Source organism: Pollicipes pollicipes, unplaced genomic scaffold (assembly GCF_011947565.3).
Source record: "Pollicipes pollicipes isolate AB1234 unplaced genomic scaffold, Ppol_2.1 Scaffold_6138;HRSCAF=7277_pilon_pilon_pilon, whole genome shotgun sequence".
Taxonomy (NCBI): domain Eukaryota; kingdom Metazoa; phylum Arthropoda; class Thecostraca; order Pollicipedomorpha; family Pollicipedidae; genus Pollicipes; species Pollicipes pollicipes.
Genome location: NW_023596818.1, coordinates 34,014,605 through 34,036,097, shown reverse-complemented (window position 1 = coordinate 34,036,097; position 21,493 = coordinate 34,014,605). Strand labels below are relative to the sequence as shown.

General features: G+C 51.4%; 2 protein-coding genes across 2 annotated transcripts; one reads left to right on the top strand and one right to left on the bottom strand.

Annotated features, from left to right (window-relative positions):
* Positions 1-3,411: 3,411 nt before the first annotated feature.
* On the bottom strand, positions 3,412-8,784 carry LOC119106428 (lymphocyte-specific helicase). The gene is made up of 2 exons (XM_037230072.1): positions 8,714-8,784; positions 3,412-6,762 (listed from the first exon to the last, which is right to left on the bottom strand). Exon 2 carries the CDS (start codon positions 6,748-6,750, stop codon positions 3,997-3,999), a length of 2,754 nt encoding a protein of 917 aa, XP_037085967.1. The 5' UTR covers positions 6,751-6,762; positions 8,714-8,784; the 3' UTR covers positions 3,412-3,996.
* Positions 8,785-10,612: 1,828 nt separating this feature from the next.
* Positions 10,613-20,665, top strand: LOC119105701 (obg-like ATPase 1; the record flags this gene model as incomplete). The annotated part of the gene is given in 2 exon segments (XM_037229169.1): positions 10,613-11,189; positions 20,605-20,665. Coding segments are annotated over 2 exon segments (242 nt in total), but the record flags the coding sequence as incomplete, so codon positions are not given.
* Between the last annotated feature and the right edge of the window lie 828 nt (positions 20,666-21,493).

Genomic DNA, 21,493 nt, shown 5'->3' with positions numbered 1-21,493 from the left:
TGCTCATATAACAACTTGGCATCCTTCGTGCCAATGTGGGACTTCGATCTACCAAGACCAGTGCCCTAGGTCAGATCATAGATCAACCTCTAAAAAACTTCTAAAAAACAAAAACAAAAAAACAACGTCGAAGGGGCTATGTTTAATGTTCATATTCGAAGGTAGCTATGTGACTTTGAGTGCTGTAGATGTACATCACACAATTTCTAACCACAGAAAAAATACGACATGGTACTGGTCACATAGACCAGGTTAGCACCTACTTTTTCATACGGATGGGTTTTGACCTAACTTCATCTTGGACGACCTTCAAGTCAGCCTAAAAATAATATTTTTGCGTTTGAAATCCTTCTTAACAGGTGCACCTAACAAAATAAACTTAGAGGCACAGCGTGAAAAGTATCGCTCTTGTACGCTTCTGGTAGGTCAATTTTGAGCGGTAACATGATCTGACTTGACATTTGTGGGAAACAAAAACCATCGGTATCGACTCCATCCAGTTTAACACTTATTTCCGTGCCCTCACTGTCCGTTTTGACGTGCTAACATAGGTCTTGATCGCACTACCAGGATGACCCTTTTTGACTTCTCATGACCTCTGTTGACCTCCCATTTGACCTAAGATTCAAACTTCGGAGTGCATTCTTCATGATTTGACAAGACTCTCACAAAAGTATCCTTGTTTTTCTCATGTGGCTGGAGAATCAGGGGGGGGGGGGGGGAGAGGGGAGAGTCAACTTTCCCCCGGCCGGGCGCAGGTTAAGGTGCGGGTTGGCGACATTTAAAGGATGAACTCACATATTTGTTAACATTTGTAGTGCAACTGAACTGCCTGTATGCGCCATGCCCGCCTTGTTTCGCCAGATATGTAATTCCTTTCAGCTGTCGGATAGAATGAAGGCAGTGGCTCTCTGATCCCCACACCAGAGCAGGGAACCGTGCCTGAGAGTACGTGCATGACCTGAATGCCGAGTAACACAAACCAGTTCGCTGTAGACTGAAACTTGTGGGCTGGTAGATGAGTAGGGGGTACGAATTTTCGGCTTTCACTAAGGTCTGTGTTAACGCGTGAAATGGCGGAGGGACTTCTGCACTCGGCTCAATCCCCCATCTCTGATCAGACATCCCCCCCCCCCGTCACATCCGTTCTAGCCATGCTCTAGCTCCGCGACATGTTTAGAGTGAGCCGTGAAAATCCGTTTTTTTTTTAGAAAGTGAGGCACACAGCTTTTAAAAAGCTGCATCACACCCTAAAATACACGGGTGCCGAAACTTGAAGAAATTTGACAAGCATGGGTTTGGGACCTCGGCCCTAAATAAACCGCTGCCGCCTGCGTGCAGCGTCGCAGCCTCTCTCGCCCCCGCACTGTTTTCAATACGAGCTGAACATCGAAGGAAACACACTGCGCGTGTGAACGTTGAGGCGGTTTCATTACAATGGCCAAGAGATTGAGCAGAGTTTGACGCCGGAGTGGCAGAGGAAGGTACGCACGACTGCAACGGCAAACTAAAACCGCTCAAAGCCATGCTAAGAACCTCGAAAAAAGACATCATCCGGCGCCCATCTTGAGCAAAGATTACCGAACTAGAGCGTAAATCTCCGATGCAAGCACTTACGTTTCCCTCCGTGTTTTGCACGAGATCTTCGCTCAGTCATTTCTTCGCAGTCTGCGTTAAAGTGGCTGTCTCCCTCCAGGTTGCTCAATTGACATCCAGGGACATTGTGCCTCTCGTCGGTCTGCTGAAGACCATGCTCACCAGGATGAGGGCTAACGACGTGAACATTCAGATCAAGCCCGCGATAAGGATGACATACAGATGGGTTTCAGCGACTGCAGGAAGAGAAAGACCGGCACCCGTGGCAGGATCGGCGAGGACGGAAAAACATCAGCGGACCTGTTCACCTATCACCGGCAAAAGCTCATTACTCAATGGTCGACGTCCTGCCCATCGTGATCGACGCCTTAGTGAGCGCCTCACCAGCGACGAAGTGAAACTCGTTGCTTCGCGCGAAAATGCTTTCCTGCGAACTCCTGCTTCAAATGGAGTTCTGGATGATATCCCCAACCTACACCTGCCATCATCGTATCAAAAGCTTAAAGCGCAGCATCTGTGTTCTCAAGTTGTTAGCAATGGAGAGCAAGCGACCATGTTACGCTTCGTCGCTGGAGCAGGCGGAACGAGAGGCATCTCAAGAGATACTCGGCAAAATGAAGTAGTTTGTGAGTCTGGAACTCAATGCGCCGCCTACTGAAGCGTCGACAGAGTGGGGCTCTCAGGCGTGTGGCGGCTGAAAACGTGAGCGCGGAGCACTGTCGGGTGGGCGCGGAACACTGTCGGGTGAGCGCGGAGCACTGTCGGGTGCGCGGAACACTATCGGGTGAGCGCGGAGCAATATCGGGTGAGCGCAGAACACTATGGGGCGAGCGCGGAACACTTTCGAGTAGGCGCGGAGCACTGCCGGGTGAACGTGGAACGCTATGGGGTGGGCGCGGAACACTGTGGGGTGAGCGCGGAACGCTATGGGGTGAGCGCGGAACGCTATGGGGTGAGCGCGGAACGCTATGGGGTGAGCGCTAACACTATGGGGTGAGCGCGGAACACTATGGGGTGAGCGCGGAACGCTGTAGGGTGGGCGCGGAACGCTGTGGGGTGAGCGCGGAACGCTACGGGGTGAGCGCGGAACGCTATGGGGTGAGCGCGTAACACTATGGGGTGAGCGCGGAATACTATGGGGTGGGCGCAGAACACTGTGAGGTGAGCGCTGAACATTATCGGGTGAGCGCGAAACACTATCGGGCATACTACGCTCACCCACCTGGCACTGCTCCACGTCCACCGCGACAGGACAGCGCCCACGAGTCTGGCCAAGATGACAGCGTATCTTGTGGGACGGAAGTGAGCGCGTGACGGCGCTCGAGGGGTCATGATGACATTCACCTGCAACTCTGATGCTTCTTTTGAATAAAATTTCATGCCATGAGCCATGAACACCACTTGCCACCTCATTATTTAGCTTGGTTAAGAAAGTGTAATTGTCCACTTGTTCACGGTGTTCGTGACCTTTGCCAAAATCATTCTAGATCAAGGCCGCATGACTGATTGAATGATGTCCACGTTTAGGTCATGCAAACCCAGGATTCGAGATACCTATATCACAGGCCAAAATGGATCGTGTGTGTCATTCGTGGTTCAAAGTCACGTCACGTAATTCGCGGTTCAGTCAGCCACCCAAGTTAGGATCTAAATCACGTCACGTCAAGACCGCGAAATCGCAGCAATTGTAGCTGAGCCTTTTGAGTATCAACGTCATGAGACACGATAGCTGGAATCGTATGGTCATAGGAGGTCGAGGTCGTAACGGGCAGCTTCAAATACCTTCAAATCAAACCACACATTCAGATGGTGATGGAAAACGCATTTATTCTATGCCCTAGTCAAGTACTACAGGCGTCACACACGCCATTTCAAACGCGAACCACAGATGTCCTTGGCTAGTTCTTACAAAATCCACCGCTGGAGCAAAATGCCAGGGCACTCGGAATGTCAGCGGAATAACACTGCGCCGGTGAAACGAAAGAGCGTTTGTTCACCAACGGTGCAATCCGACCACACCGTCCGTCGAAGGCGCGCGGCTTTCTCGCACATCATAACGGAGATCGAGTATGGCGATTCAGACTGCGGAATGCACGAAACAAATTTACTTAAGCCGCCGCGAGAATCTGGGTTATCCGGCTTTAAGACAAGGAAGAACATCACATGTCTCGCTACGTGCCCTCACGACTATGACACTCGCATCGCACTGCCAGTACACGATTTTCAGTGCCCAAATCTCCACCTCCCTGTTGACATCCTCCTCCTGTACCGTGCCCGGCTAACACTAGCGGCGTACCGTAATCTTCACGCCCTCAGCACCAGACCCCCGTCTTATGGCCGGCACGCGCGCAGCTCACACCTCCGGCGCCTGCACACGACGGCAGTGACCCCAGCCCGAGGCTACAGCGTACCCTGCACCTCCTCCAGCACCTTGAAGACTCCGGTCGTCTCGCGTCGCTTGAGCTCAGCCTTCTGACCGGACCAGGCCTGCAGCATATCCGAGCGATCCAGCAGCTGGTCCAGCTCCTCCTCGCTGAACACCTGGCCGCCGGCGCGCACCACGCGCTGGTGCTGCTGCTGCCGCAGCAGCGCCAGCAGCTCCTCGGGCGTGATCGGCGCCAGGCTCGAGTTCACCTGCTCCCGGCGGCCCGACTTGAACTTGTCCGTGTGCATCACCATCTTCTCCAGCTTCCGCTTAGCGGCGGCGCGCTCCACGATGCGCTCGTCGATGGTGCCGCCGGTGACCAGCCGGTACACCACCACCGGTCGCGTCTGACCGATCCGGTGAGCACGGTCCTGCGCCTGCAGGTCCCGCTGCGGGTTCCAGTCGCTGTCGTAGATAATGACGGTGTCGGCGTCGCTAAGGTTGATGCCCAGGCCGCCGGCGCGCGTGGATATGATAAAGACGCCGAGGTCAGGGTCGGAGGAGAAGGCGTCGATGCTCTTCTGGCGCGTCGCGATCGAGTCGGCACCATCCAGCCGCGCGAACGCGTGACCACGCAGCGTCAGGAAATCAGCCAGGATGTCCAGCATTATGACGAACTGCGAGAAGATGAGGATCTTGTGGCCGGCGGCGCGCAGCCGCGTCACCATGGCGTCCAGCACCATCAGCTTGCCGCTCTTTTCCACCAGCTCGGGCACCAGCCGGTACTCCTTCGTCTCCGGATCGATAGGGTGCTCCACAAGGAACGGATGGTTCACAAGGTGGCGCATCAACATCATCATCGACCGCATCGGCAAGTGGATGCGCATATGCTTGGGCTTCTTGGAACGCGGGACACCGGCACGCGACTCCTCCAACAGTTGCAGACCGGCCTCCCAGCGCGACTCGTCCTCCAGCACGTCGGCGCCGTCCGAGAAGAGGAACTCGAAGCTGATGTCTCCCTTGCACGAGCGACGCGGCCGGCCGCGCCCGTCCAGCTCGACTGGCTCGTCCTCGTCGTCGCCGTTGCGCTCGCCGATGAGCTTGGCGATGGAGCGGTCGACCGCCGCCCGATACAGCCGCTCCTGATCGTCCACCATCGGGCAGTAGACGAGCACCTCGCGCTTGGGCGGTATCCGCAGCTCGACGTCGCGCTTGACGCGGCGCAGCAGGAACGGCGTCAGGATCTTGTGCAGCGTCGACACCACCTGCTTCTCGCGCTCCTGCTCCACGATCTTGGCGTCGTCCTCGTCCGTCGCCATGCTGCCCACGTCGAACCAGGACTCGAACACGGCCAGATCGTCGAAGATCTCGGGCAGTAGGAAGTTGAGCAGCGACCACAGCTCCGCCAGATTGTTCTGCAGAGGCGTGCCGGTCAGCAGGAGTCGGTTGACGGACGAGTAGCGGCGCAGCTCGCGCACCAGCTGGCACTCGTGGTTCTTGATGCGCTGGCCCTCGTCGATGATGAGGTAGCGCCACTGGAAGCGGCTCAACTTGCGCGAGTCGCGGATGACCATCTCGTACGTGGTCAGCACCACGGGGTGCACGGGCACGCGGCAGCCGTCCACGCGGTGGAAGCGGCCGATCTCCGCGAGCAGACGCTCGCGGTCCGGACCGTGGTACAGCACGACGGGAAGCGCCGGACAGAAGCGGCGGAACTCGGACAGCCAATTGGGCAGCGTGGAGAGCGGCGCGCTCACGAGGAATGGCCCCACGACCGACTGCTCCACCAGGTACGCGATCAGGCTGATGCACTGGATCGTCTTGCCCAGCCCCATCTCGTCGCCCAGTATGCAATTGACGCCGTTCTCGAACATCACCTTGAGCCAGTTGTAGCCCTCGAGCTGGTAGTCGCGCAGGGTGCCGCCGCTCAAGAGGCGCGGCTGGCCGCCGTCCTCCGTTGGCTCAGCGTCGGCCTGCCGCGGCGGCTCCTGCTCCTGCCCCTGCGGCTCCTCTTGCGAGCTCGGCTGCGACGAGGACGAACCGCCGTCGTCGGTACGGGCCGCTTTGCGCGGTCGCCCGCGACGAGCCGGGGCCGGCCGCTTGGTAGCCGGCTCGACCGAAACGTTCTCCTTGTTGCCGGCGCCTGCTCGGCTGGACCGACGCACGGTCTCCGGCGCACCCTCGGCCGCCGGACGCTTCCTGGAGCGCGCAGCGCTCTTCGCCAGCGTCGCGTTCAGCTTCTCGTGTTGCTCGTCGATCTTGGTGACCAAGTGGTTGACGTAGAACTGGCTGGTGTTAAGCAGACGCAGCAGCCGCTTGTAGCGCACCTCGCGTAGCTCGTGCTCATTGCGGAGCCGCACCTCGCGGCGCATGCGTTGCTCCTCGCGCTCCGTCTCGGCCCGCAGGCGCGCCTCCTCACTGACCCAGTCGGGGTCGAGCTCGTGCCCGGTCGGGCCCAGCGCCGCCTCGGCCGGCTCGGCCGGGTCACACTGCCCGGTGAGCGGCGACCCAGAGCAAGCCCCCGCAGCCTCCGCAGCGGCCGGCGAGCAGCCAGACAACGACGTCTGTGGCGGCCGCTCCTGCCAGCCATCGGCCCCCACCTGGTCCTTCACCAGGAGGCTGGGGGTCTCCCGCAACTCGCCCGGCACCGGCTCCTCCGGCTCGCACTTCGTCACGTCACCCGACTTCGCCCCCAGCCGGTGGGTGGCCAGCTCCAGTGGCTTTTCTGAAGCGGTCTGTGGCCTGACCCGCCCCTCACGCTTGCCCCGACGAGTGCTCGAACCAGGCATAATTGGCGAGTCCTGAAGAGACATGGTTACAGTAATTAGTATCACTAATAGATGCCTGATGAATCCCGGCTACCAGCCTGCCCCTCGAAAAGTGCAGAGGTCGGAGACCAGAGGTTTATTCAAATCCATAATCACTAAAGGGGATATTTTTCTACTGAGTTTGGGCAGCCTGTTGTGTTGGACCAATTACACTACAGGATGTCTGGTTTTCAACCCAGAAACTCTTCATTTGAGACTTAGTTAGCTTAGTCATTAGAGACTTTGTTAGTTAGACAAGTTAGCTGCCTTCCAGCCCTAGGCATGCATTGGACAGCTAGTTATAAAGTTGTGTTTCAATATTAATGTAGTGGCCTGAACTTCTACTGACTGAAAAGACATCATCAGCAAAATCAGGTGTCCTGGTCTTTTAGCAGGAAAACCACATAACTTTAGGCAACTTGAAATAAATGAAGAAAGAAAAAATAAAAAACAAGCCTTTTTAACAGTGTCATCAAAACAAGATTTGAAAAAACTTAAACATGATCACATTTACATGAACATTTAGCTGAAATGATGGTCAAATGATATGCATACAAATGACCAAAATGAATATAGATTAATGTATACAACCAAGACTGCAATTTTGTCAATGTGTCTTTTTGCTAGCAGGGCAGTGCCCTTTTACCTCTGTCATTAAGGCCAAATGCTAGATGTCTGACAGCAATTGTACTACCAACCTGAGTGGATAACAAATTGTTTGACAACCCCCAAGCAGACAAGGACAAAAAGTAAATGGGGACAAATGCAGCATTACCAGAAAAAACTAAGAACTGATAATGAGAATTTGTCATGGGACCAACTTTGACTTAACACACATCTTCTAAATCATTAACAACAGGACAATTATGTTGTTTGGCACAGTTAACATCACAATTTCAATTTGTACCGCAGTAAAGAAAGACAACGTTACCAAGCATGCCTTATGTAACACACAAAATCCTTGGAAGCCATATCAATAAAATGAGCAAGTAATCAAAATAAAATGAGTCTGACACCCTGGATGGTGGGTTCAGGATGCAACTGGCACAGCCTAGTGAGAGCAATTGACACTAAGAATCCACATACGCAATCCATTCAAACCACATCAAAAATGGGAACAAGAATAGATTGATATATAGATGCACAAAGGAGCTGGAGGTGAATACCAATAAAAAACTTGAAGCTTAAGCTTTCTTTTGCTGAGTTGGTGTCCTGTCAGCAGCCACTTATAAGGACTGATATTGGCTGGCATAAGTTGAACTATTTTGTGTGGCTAGCAACCATTCAAGTGCAGGTGCCCAAGTTTACAACAAAATTCAGCTTACACATGCTGCAGCTTTTAAATATGGATAAATGTGCACTCGTAACATGTCTGCCTTGAGGCTATATCATACAGGGTGAGAAAAATATGATTTTGCCAGAGAATAACCAGAGGAGGTTCCTTTGAAACAGAAGTAAAGCATCAAACAATGATATGACTTGAACAGTACATTGTCATACTCAATTGCATACTGCCCACATTTCAGTACAAACTATGTTACAGGGCTGAAACATGACCTAATATGCATGTCAAAATTGATGGACAGCTTGAGTTTCAGTCACTGTTTTCTAGGAACAGGCTGAACACTACTCTTAGAATAATGTGTTGCCAAGCATAAGCAGGTGTACCTGTCTTGGTAGTTGATTGCTCACCACCTATGATCACTGAATGATTGACATGTCATGCACCCCTGATCATTTAGGCGCCGCCAGATTATCCACCACCAGACTATCGGCTTGCAAGATGGTCTCTCTGCAGATGCTTGACCACGCACCAGAACACAGCAACCACTGCACGCATCAAACACACGTGTTCCGAGGGCCAAAAAGACGCTCCAAGTTGCCTTGTACCGCCACCATAAACTGACAACAAATTGTCAAAAAAGCGCGACAGCAATGTCCTTACCACAGAGCCGACCCACAGTTATTATAGGGCCTTGATCCGAGACCGACGCGTCCACGAAAGCTGCACTTCCAGTCCTTATCATTACATAAGGCATTCACGCGCCATCCAGCTTTATGCTCGCCACAAGTTCGCGCCAAACCTCAAGGTCGGCACGCCTCATCCATTCAACTATTGTAGAAATACTTGTCGAATCAAAGACCAATCACTGTTAAGTGTTCCCAGGAAATAAATGGAATTCACATTTTCTGAAAATAATTATTAGGCTCCAAAGATATAAGAGCTTGAGGTTTTTGTTCTCTCTTTCTTTGCAAATCAGAGCTATGAGGAAAATGCTGGCTTTTGTATTTTGCTAGAAGAGCTACTCAAATAGAATATAATCATTGAATATATTTTCTGAATTGCTCACAGAGCATGTTTTGCGGCTAGGAAAAATGTGGATCTCTAAGATTTACATACCACGTATTGTTTTTGATTCCGTTGTCACATGGCGAGACAAAACTGGCGCTGTTGCCGGCATCTGGATAAAGACGTGTAGGTGGATGTGTGTATGCGATTTATTTAATTTAAGAGTGCTGTGAACTGTCTTAAATCGAATCAGCTCAGTATTTTACATGGTACTTGACAGGGCTGTGTATTTTTTCTTGCAGTAGCTAACGTAAACCTGTGGATAGTGGCTGGCCCTAGGGTGTTAGCCATTGTATGAGTATGAAACGAGGACGTTATTGTGAAATATTGGTACATTTCGGCCTAAAGCTTCTATTGCAATGCCTTTATTTCTTCAAAAATTGTCCTTTTTTGGTCTCAAATAGGGCTACCCTCAAGTCAACCTGTTCCTCTGTGATGTCTTGTATTGGCCAGTTCAGATTGCTGCTGCTAAGCAGTAATACATCGTATCCGACCATCATGCATGAACATCTCTCTGACGGCCAAATAAGGAGGTAGAGAAGGCAGCAGTTAATCCCCAACAGGAGCCAGAATTACTGCACCTTAAAATGATACATTATGTTATTTTAGCAGGGCAGTAAGCCAGATGCTCTTGGGCAATGTGCAGCAGTGTGGGTGTGTGGTTGCAAGGTCCAGCCAGACATGGAAAGCTATACTGAGGCATTTTATCAATCACAAATACTGCTATTTTTTGCATGCCAATACTGACCACTGCTAGTGCAAATACATTTTAGGGCTTGTGCCACAATGATGTGCATGGTTAAAATCCTCTGTGCAATTTATACCAAGAATTCTTAGGCACAGCCTTAGAAGCTTACAGTTATGACCCATTGCTCAATAGCAATGGATGCACAGCAGTTGTCTAATCTGCAAATGTTCTGCTCAGCTGCCAGGTGCCAATGAATATGTGGGGAGATTGCCAGTATCTGTTATGTTTGTGATCTATCTGAAGTTGGCTGTCATACAGCAGGCTCAATATCATCATGATTACCTCAGCAATTTTGTTGTAAAAGATTGAACTAGGGGATTTAGATGCCTTATTCTTAAAGTGCAAGTGCAAATGAATGAAAAGAACCTGGCAACCAGTGAATAGACATATGAAATAGGTGACTGTTAACCTCAACCATAATAATTATTATGCATATAGATCCTGCCAGTGGGCCAGTTCTTCATCAGTCCCTACTGCATAGTAGACTGATGTGACATGTGTGTCTCATGATCAGTGTGCCAAATCCAGTTTTCTCAGAACTAGCAAATTACACAGAGCCAGTGCCAATGCACATGATTTGGCCCAAAAGCTTATATATATATATATATATATATATATATATATATATGTATATATATATATATATATGTATATAATCATTACCAACAATAGAGAAAAACCATGCAATTATACCATGCCACTCTAGATCTATTGCCCAGATGGGTAATCTGTGATGCAGTGCTGACCTGGCCAAAGACAAAAAGGAAGTGTGTTCAGTGACTCAAGCTCAAACCCTGCCACAGTTCTAGGTTGGAAAGAGTGTGCTATGACTGATATAGGGGACTGGCATTATGCTCACCATGTTTACCTGTCACTATCACCACACTTCATCACTTCTTATGGGGTTCATCCACTTACATAAGAGCATGTAATGAGTCAAGAAGAAGGCCCCAATGTGCCATGTGGGCATCATCATGTTGTTGTGTCCCTTCTTTGTATGATTTTATGAATGGATGCTAAATTGCAGGCAGATGGCTCAAATTCATATTTACACACCATGTTCCTGTGCTTGCACATATTGCTTGATTCCTTGTTTCTGACAAATCTTGACATATTCTGCAGAGTCTCAGTTCACTGTCACCATGCCTCCGAAGAAAGCTCTCCCGTCCGAGAAGAAGGCGCTGATCGGGCGCGTGGGCACCAACCTCAAAGTCGGCATCGTCGGCCTGCCGAACGTCGGCAAGTCGTCCTTCTTCAATGTCCTCACCAAGTCGCAAGCGCAGGCGGAGAACTTCCCCTTCTGCACCATCGACCCGAATGAGAATAAGTATACTTGAATTGACTAGTGCTGTCGTGTTTGGGACCGTTGTTTGTTTTATGCATCGCGACTTGTAAGCCTTTGTCACTTGCGATGATTTGTAACAATTGGTGTAGATGTCATTTGGGTGGGTGAATATCGAAAATGGGCCGGTAAAGAGAGACTGGCCTAATAAAGGCTCGATTGAACTGCACACGCTCGTGCCGAGCTGAGACGTATCCGATTCAAATTGTTCAGATGGCTTTCTTGAATTTTTTCGCGAGAACTCAAATTTGCGATTTGAAGTAGCAATCTTCACAGAATTCTTCCACCAATTAAAAGCTGAAATGTTTGAGCATCGATACGCGTCACAAAACATAGGCGTCCAGTGATTTCCATATGGGGTTATAGATGAGGAGCAGCAGACATCTGAATGGCGAACTTAATGAAAATGATGTAAATTTTTTATGACGGCACACAATAAATCATCGCGATCAAAGCCTGCCCTTTATTTAACGTAGATTTAAGGGTTCCTGTAGACAAGGGCTGGAAAGTGTGATATAAACACCATGCTGGCGTCCTCATAGCAATTTGGAAAGTCATCATTGCGGCGTATTGAGTCTTAGACCTAGCGTGTTTCGCACGCTGGTTCTTTGATCGGCTACATGCGACGGGTTATCACCGGCTGGTTTTTTGATTGGCTAAATGTCGACGCGTTATCACTGGTTAATTTTTTGACTGGCTACATGCCGACGCGTTATCACCGGATAGTTCTTTGATTAGCTTCATGCCGGCGCGTCATCACCGGATTTTCCGTGATTGACTACCAGCCGACGCATTATCACCGGCTGGTTCTTTGATTGGTTACATGCCGACGCGTTGTACTGGCTGGTTCTTTAATTGACGATATGCCGGCGTTATTACGGGCTGAGAAGCTGATTGGTTGCTTGCCAAACGTCGAAAGCCATGCTGATCAAAAGTTTCGAACCACGCTTGTCTGACATGACACTCGACACAATAGCCCCGCGTGTTTAAATACGGGTATTTTTTTCATTTAGCTTCCATGGACAGCACTGTTTCTCGAAAGTGAGGCCTAAACCAAACAACACGTAAACAGATGCCTTAGCCATCGTTTTACCAATGCGTTTGCAAATGTTGGCTGGAGTCATAGCTGAGGAAATCGCTGAAGGTGATTTATAGCGCGTTACTGTTACACGACATTTGATGGACCCTTTGGTTTGTTACGCAGGGGCCCTGTACTCTTTGATGCTTTCTGACCGGTTGCTGAATTATCGCAGTATGATGTGTTGGACAAACGGCGACTTGAACCGTTTGCGAGTGTGCTCCTGACGGACGGACCCGAACCAACCGGCTACCGTACTCAGCGATCTCATCATTCCGGCTCCTCGGACGTGTCTGAGCCGAGGACATGGCTGCGCTCCTGTCCTGCCTGTGCAGAGTGGTGTCCTGCTACGTTGTGACGCTGGTGAACGCGGATGAAGGGGGGGGGGGGGAGGGGCAGGGGCTGATCGGTATTCATTTCATTTATTTCATATGGAGCAGAAAAGTCTTGAGGTCCTGTCTGTTGGGCGTTGCTCGATGTTGTTATCGTCGTCAATTCGTCGACTAACTTATTATGACCTGATCATGAATCTCATTGGTAATGTAAGCACATTCAAGATGCTGGAGGCACCGAGGTACCCAGTTTGTGTGGAAAGTACTCAAAAGCTTTGTGCAAAGCCGTATCATGCAAACTTTTACAAAGCATGTGCATTAATGAGCCGAACAGACCTGCCCCTACTGCCAGCATGAATTGCGAATATGATGGAATGCAGTGGATTTATTACATGCTGTAATGCCTGAATAGGCTCAACATACTGGCAAGATCCTAATGAAATGACAATTGCTTTTGTGCATTCATGCAGCATAGGAAATAGTAGTGTTTCTTATGGTTTGCTGGCTTCGCTACCTTGTTATATTCAAATGCAAGCATAACGATAGAGGCAGATATCAATATATCACATTTTACTGGTAGCCATTAGACTTAAATAATACAAAAACAATGTTATTTCTCAGTAGTGCAAACCTCACACGCACACTCCCCACCACATCATGATCAATGCAAGCCCCGGGCACGCACCGCCAGTGATCACACCCATTTCAAGCACCTGATTCACATAACATGTCAAATAAGTGTGATTCCGCACGTGCGCAGCCCGCGGGACTATCAAATTGCAGATTTTCTCACAATTTCCGCTCAGGTGTTCGGTTATGACACTGCATTTCACAGTGAGCTCCTTCCAAAACAGTTTCAACGAGGGTTCGTGGTAGTTCAACTGAATAGGGGTTACTTGTAAGACACAATTTTATTGCTTAAGATTTCGGTTCGGTTTACAATATGTGTCAGATATTTAGCGAAATATGTATCTAAGATTACTGCAATATTCACCCAATCTTACAATTCCTGGTTAACCCACAAACTCGTGCAAGGTTCTTTGCTCCGGTGCACAATGCGCAACTGAGCTTTCTGTGCGACAAACGTCAGTAGAAGAAGGAAAAAGCCATCATAAGAAAAAGGCAGATTCACCGTCGCGTCTTTTTTCTAACATTCGGCGGGGTGCCACTCTTTTTCGGTGTCGTCCTTTTTTGCAGACGGTGGCGTTTTTTTTTTAAACAGTGGCCCCAGGGAATCGAACCCCGATCTCCTCCTGTCAGGACCAATACTCCAGGCTCTGCTATCGCTGTGTACGATTCATGGCGAAGAGAGAAGCAGTGACACCTGTCATCTGGATTATGTCTGGTAGATCATCGTGCATCCAGACCACAAGTGTAGGCATACAGCGCTCCTTGCTGAAGATGGCAGCCATCCAAGCATGACCTTGGCCGATAGTGTCATGTCACGGTATCCCCCCCCCCCCCCCCGCCCCTCCTGTACAATGTCCGCCGGTGAACAGCGCCCGGCAGCAACTGCACCCGGGCCATCAGCCCTGATCTGTGCTGTGACCGATGTGTGGCTGACCGGCACCGCTGGCACTGCGGGACGGGGTGGCACGTGGTATGCGGACGTCCGGCGCCCCGCCCCCCCCCCCCCCCTCCCCCACTGTCCCCAGCCGCCGGCCCCACCGGCTCGTCGACCGCGGCCGTGTCATTACACCGGACGCGCTACACTTGCGGCGTATGATTTATCCGCGGCCACCGCCGTCATTACCCGCCGGCCAATGACGAGGAAGTCGGCGACACGTACGCATTTGGCCGCGTCTTGCCGGGGCCAGGAGCAGCAATTTGTTGCCGATTGTCTCGGCCGGGCGGGCGCCGCTCGCGTCCGACGGACAGTTGTCGGCCAGCGGCGAGAGTGCGGCGCCGGCCGCGGCCGCGGCGCGTCCCCGTGTGCAGTGTCACCGCCCGTGTCGCCGGCGGTGGCCCGGTGTCGCCGTGTCGCCGCGTGTCCCGAGTCGACGCAGCGGCGCCGCGTGCGGGGAGGCGCGCCGCCGCCTCTCGAAGATCCGCGCCGCTCTCCGCCCCGGCCCGTCGACCGCCGCCCCGGCCCCCGCGGCGCGCCGCTTCCCCGGCGTTCGCCGTCGCCTAGCGTCCGTCGCTGCTGCCAGCTGCCGGGCGGGCCAAAGTCGGCCGTGCCTAGGATCGACTGCGGCCGCTGATCGCTCCTGCGCCGGCCCACGATGTGACTGCGTGACGTCATCATACCGGCTCTGGCTTTACGCTGGTTGTAGGGGTCTCATTGATCTCAATCGTCTTCCTCCAGTCGTCGTGAAGTAAAATAGGTAACCAGTTTCGTTATTCATCAGAAAGGTTGGTGTTTCGTAAGAAGTGAATGACCCATTTGCTATACACGTCGCTGTCATTGTCACTCAGTCACTCAATCACTCAACGGGATCGTATTAAGTCGAAGAACCCGGTAGGTGTTGATAAACACTGCCGGAGTAATCGCTAAGTTGGGACGCTATATGCTGTCCGGGCATACCCTTCAGGGGCATATCCTGTGTCCTGGCTGCTTCTCCCGGTTATCATGTTTAGCTCTGGCTATTTTCTTCGTATCTGCTTTTGTGTATCGCCTTCACGTCCATGCATGCGATGTGGGAAAGTGACATGCATTACCTTTGACATTGAGGTGATGACATATGACCAACGAAAGATGTTAGTTAATGATACTCCTCCGTTTCAATAAGCTTGCAAACATGTAAACCAAGTCTCAAAAAATTCACCGTTATGCTAAGAACAGTTCAGAAGTTGCTCGCAAGAAAAGGTACAGCAAGCGGTCGACGCACTGTCACCTGGTGTCTTGTCTCCCTGGTGGATGTTTACAAGCTCTCCGATCACTACGTAGCTTGCCCCGTCTGATTCGTATGGCGTCTTCTTTTTTGCTGGCTGTTTGCTCTTTCCATTTGAATTCGCGTGAATCGGTGACGTAGGCAGGGGATGCAAATGACAATTGCGCCCCCCCCCCCTTCCGCTTAGGTCCCGAGGCGCCCGAAGGACTCCTCGGGATAAACGATCAAGGACTCGAACGGCTGGTCGGAGGTCGTATTAAGGCGTCCCGGACCGCAGGGCCGTGCCCTCAAATTGCGCTGATTGGGGTTCCTGAGACTATGAGGACTTCTGTGTTGGCCAGGGACCATCAGAACCAAGCAATCGCTTTTTTGTCGGTCTGGGTCTGAGGGCCTATAACCCAAATAGGGACAAAACTGGCGCCCGCGATTTGCATTGGTCGGGGTTCCTGAGCCAGTGACAGGCCCCTGTGTTGGTCAGTGGTCAGAACGCTTACCAGCGGTCCTGAGTTAGCAAGGAATCCCGAATTGGCCAGGGCCACTGTTCGATGAGCGTGAAGAGGGGCTGCAAAGGACCCCCGGGATAGACGATTAATGACCCGATTTGAGGACCGCAGGGCCGGACTCAAACACTAGTTAGAGGGTCCTTTCTGCTAATCAGAGGCCCCTGGGTCGATGAACGCCTCTGTGTCGGTCAGGCACCACCTGTGCCAAACAGTCGGCTCTGTGCCGGTCTGAGCCCGGCCCTGGGACCCAGTTCCCAAGCAGGCACGTCTGAGCCCGGCTCTGGGACCTAGTTCCCAATCAAGCACGTCTGAGCCCGGCTCTGGGACCCAGTTCCCAATCAGGCACGTCTGAGCCCGGCTCTGGGACCCAGTTCCCAAGCAGGCACGTCCGAGCCTGGCTCTGGGACCCAGTTCCCAATCAGGCACGTTTGAACCCGGCTCTGGGACCCAGTTCCCAAGCAGGCACGTTTCAAACACACGGAGACATTGCTACCTGGCAGCCCTTGAGTTGACCGGGCCCTCTCTGTCGGTCAGGGACCACCTGTAATGAACAGTTGGCTCCGTGTCCGTCTGAGCTTGAGGGACCATTTTCCTAAGAGGAACAAGGCTGGGGCTCGCGATTTACTTTGGTCGGGACCCATGAGTCAAAGAACACTATGAGGCGGACGCCGCGCGGCCTGCGGAGACTGCAACGCATTACGACGGGTTTTATTTCTAAGACTTATGAGCGTGCATATTCATAATTATCTTACGTGGCCTTTTCAACACTCAGTTCTGAACGTAGGTTGAACGGCTGCAGACGGACATGAGTTGGCCATGTTCATACAATATTTCGACGCCATCTCGGGCTACAACCTATTCACGGGATTGTCGATATCTCTCTGTAGAACCTAAAAAAACCCGCTGGCTCCTTTAGTTTACTGACCCATTCAAGTGGGCCATTTCCGGTATTTTGGGGATATGAGTTAACCCCGTGTCCCCTCCTTACCAGGACTAGCTGCGCCCCTGTTGTGTGACGGATTGTCAACGGATGGCAGGCCGTTTTTTAAAAACGGTTATTTCGGTGTATTATCGGCTGTTCGCGTTGTTTCGTTGCAATTCGTTTGCGATGTTTATAATATATAACTGCAATATAGATGAATAAACAGGTTACCCCGTATTCGACCCATATCGCAACCCAAGCCATGTCTACAAGGACCACGGCGATGGTAACGGCTGACAGCCAGAATCATAGAAATCAACAATCGTGAGAGGATTTGAATTCGGAGCGTATGCCGCAGCGTTCTACATGGGTGATTCAAAACCACATTTCAGAAGGCTTCGTTCCTTTAACAGGGCACCGCTTGCGGTGCTTCGCCACCCATGACCCGGTGGTGGCAGTGAAGAGCCTTCCATTTGTTTCCCAGGACCTCGTCGTCGGAGGGAAACAAATCAAATGGTAACCAATAGCCGTGGTCTATCTCGCCCGGAGTCGATGATCGTCGGAGGGAAACAAATCAAATGGCATCAAATAGCCGCGGTCTATCTTGCCCGGTGTGGGTGATCGGCGAGGGAAACAAATCAAATGGTAACCAATAGCCGTGGTCTATCTCGCCCGGTGTCGATGATCGTCGGAGGGAAACAAATCAAATGGTATCAAATAGCCGCGGTCTATCTTGCCCGGCATGGGTGATCGGCGAGGGAAACAAATCAAATGGTAACCAATAGCCGCGGTCGATCTCGCCCGGTGTGGGTGATCGGGGAGGGAAACAAATCAAATGGTAGTCAGTAGCCGTGGTCTATCTCGCCCGGTGTGGGTGATCGGGAAGGGAAACAAATCCAATGGTAACCGATAGTCGCGGTCTTCCTCGCCCGGTGTCGGTGATCGGGGAGGGAAACAAATCAGATGGTAACCGATAGCCGCGGTCTTTCTCGCCCGGTGTGGGTGATCGGGGAGGGAAACAAATCAAATGGTAGTAGCCGTGGTCTATCTCGCCCGGTGTGGGTGATCGGGGAGGGAAACAAATCAAATGGTAGTAGCCGTGGTCTATCTTGCCCGGTGTCGGTGATCGGGGAGGGAAACAAATCAGATGGTAAGCAATAGCCGCGGCCTTTCTCGCCCGGTGTCGGTGATCGGACACCTGTCACACCGATGGTCCTGGGATGACGTCAGAGCCTTCTAGCGGCTGGAATGCTGGTCGCAGAGCTTTACAACCGAACCGGCACCAAACGAACGGGCGAGGTTCTCAGAACTCTTCCGTTGTTCAACCCAGGGCAAGGTCAGGTCTCATTTACTGGTGCCGCTGCTTTGCTCTGCTGATTTACATGTTGTATAGTTCACTACTTCGTGATAAACATTTCAGCGGTACCAACCCGCTTATTTTTAATTGACGAACCGAATCAAATTGCTTCGATGCTGAAAGCCCATCTGGTCCAACTTCCTATGTTGACTATGTTGACTAGGCTTGGCCCTCTCCGGTCTGGCTGACACTGGGTAGCAGGCAGTCAATCGAGCCGCAGCGGGCGGGCTGCGGGCGGTGACGCCGCCGGCGCCGCCAGCCGGAACGCCGGCGGCAGCGGTGATGGTGGGAGCCGGCTGTCGGGCGGCGCCCGCCGGCAGCTCGGTCTGCCCCTCACTCGCCGCTCACTGTCCGGCCCGATGACAGGGGGCGGGCACACAGAGGTCGGCACCTCATCCCCTCCCCTCCCCCCGTCATGCGCACCTGACCTGCGCATGTGCCGACCGTCGCTGGGAGGTCATGCTCCGTGCCGTAGAGGATAATATCAGTGTCACTTATGACGTCAATAAGGTAATTTTTTGCTCAAAAGTTTCGACGTGAAGAACATTTTTTTTTAACTTCCGAGCATGATGTGCAGTGCCGTTCGTTCCGTTGGGTTCATTCATTAGTAAAATTTGAATGAAATCAATGCGTTATTCTCTGTCCAGCAAAAATGGCTGCGCCAAAAAGGGTATTTTGCGCTTACTTTCCGCGGGAGTATGGTATTAATTATTATTTTATATTTCAGCGGGTATTTTCCAGTGATATTAATCTGAGAAAGACAAAATGCTGGGCTGAGAACTGGTGTGAATTGATTCGACTTTCGGTTGGTCACATAAAAATTTGGGCGTTTGCCGGATAGACTGTTTTTGAAAGCGTAATGGTTTTCAGTTGGCAGCATATCAAATATCTTGTAAAGTGGGCATGAATAGTACACCCAAGCAGCTTTGTAATTTATGCGTTTTTTGGAGCAATTGTTTGGCGCTTACCGCAAGGCCTTCGAACGTGAAGTAACAATGCGTGCCACATACCTAATGATTATTGTAGAAACTCAGCATGTTTTGTGAGACCAACAGTAAGTTCAACTTAGCAAGAATGCTGTTGTGGAACCTGCGCTGAATAGGCAATTTGAATGAGGTAAATGTTTCATTCAAAGGTAAAACCTGTTCGTTTTTGGCCATTTTGCGTTTTTTTTTTGTCATTTGATTCCCCTTGTCAGGGTGAATTCGGTTACTTGAACCATCAGTTAAAACGTTTGCAAAATGGTATGTAGCCCTTTCATTTAAAGACAAAATTGTGAAGATTTCAACTAATGGTTAATAACTGAATTCAGCTTGAGAAGACGAATCAAATGGCGTAAAAAACGTACAGTTGCGGAAAATGAACATGTGGGTTTTTTTCTTTGGACAGCAGAAATATAGTTCATACATGCATCACGTACTTAAATCTAAAAGAGACTTAGTGTACATTAATTAAAAATTGGTTTCAGACGTTCAGGGCGCGTGCCCGCGTGTAACATATCTAGGGCGCATGTGCCCACGTGTGGCGTATCTAGGGCGCGTGTGCCCGCGTGTGGCGTATCTAGGGCGCATGTGCCCACGTGTGGCGTACCTAGGGCGCGTGTGCCCACGTGTGGCGTATCTAGGGCGCGTATGCCCGCGTGTGGCGTACCTAGGGTGCGTGTGCCCGCTTGTGGCATATCTAGGACGCATGTGCCTGCCTGTGGCGATCACTTATAAGTAAATGTGTCCTAACTCAATCTGTCGAAATACAATTGATTCAATTAGGATAAGTCCAGGCCATTCAATCTGCTATGTCTATATTTAATCAGGTCGTCGGTGGCAAAATGAGTTAGGCTATTACCGGTATTTGGTCTTTGTTGGCCCGGCACAATAGTGCATTTATGGCTTGCTGCAAGCCTTTTGTATTTTCAGTAATTGCATCATCGAGTGGTACTGTACATTATGTTGGAGTGGTATCGATATTTCGTGACAGATTGTAATGAATTGGTTTGGCCTGTTTCGGTCACCATGCACTTGGGTGATGCGCTGACACCATGGGCGTGCGTGCCAGCGGCCTTGGTCGAGGCTGACGTCCGCCGTGACCGCTTGTGTCGTGGTGCACGTGACTGTCGTCCCGGCTTGTGTGCTTTGCTACCTGACCTGGCGTCTGTGACACCTCTGAGACACACCGGTGTCTCAGATGTGTCACACATGGACGTGTCCGGCCTAGTTCTGCAGTTGTGGGCTCGGCGTCTGTAGCGTGGCGTGACGCATGCGACACGGCTCTTGGTGTGTCCAGCCCCGCTTGTGCGGCCAAAAAGTGCGGTGCAACTAACCCGGCCCGGTCTGCCCGCTCTCTGGGTGCGTCTAACCTGGTGCTTCTTTCAGGCACGTCGCGTGCCGGTGCCCGACGCCCGGTACGACTTCCTGGTGGAGCACTACAAGCCGGCCAGGTCAGTCCAGGCCGGGCACGCTCCCCTCGCCCCCCTCCCCTCGTGACCACAGGCCGCCCAGGGTTCCCGGCCTCTCGATAACCAATCTATTCGTTGCTGACCGTGCTCTAATTTTTTGGCTCATATTTGTGCGGATGTTATTACAAAAATGACGCTCTTTGTGGGAGCAGTGCGCCCTATGTTGTTTGCGGTGCAGTTAATGATGCTGGGACGCGAGACCGGCGGCCATCAGGCTATCCGCTGTCGTCACACGGGATCTGCAACATGTGAACAGAAATACGCCGGGCTTGCCCACCGGCCGTCACTGTTTTCGCATTGCGAACGCTGTGGCAGTGCAGTCGATAGGTACAACGCGATTGACAAGCTAGCTGTCGTGTGCGGGATCGCGTCACTGGCGACAGTTTTAGAATGCACTCAAATGGTTATTTTCTAGCAATGACTGTGATGATATGATGAATGTAGTCCATCAAATCAAGCATAAGTTGCATGGCTCATGCCGTTGGTCTATTATCGTAATGTGGTCAGTGTTAAAATGCGCTACGTTGCGAAAAATTAGTTAGCAAATGCTAGCTGGAAAGGTACAAACAGCTAGGCGAACGAAGCACCTGCTTGTTTGTCTGAGTGCTGAATGTCGAAACTGTTGGAGGGGGCGTTCCGGTCAATTCGAGGCACTGATGAAGTTGATGGTCGATCCGCAGGGATATCAGGTAGGTATGCCACTCGCGACCGCTGCTGCTTGTTTCGGTTCTTGTGTTTAAGTTGCGTTTGTCAGCTGGAAGTATGGAAACCGAAAAGTACACACGGAACTTTTTCAACGAATAAGGAAGA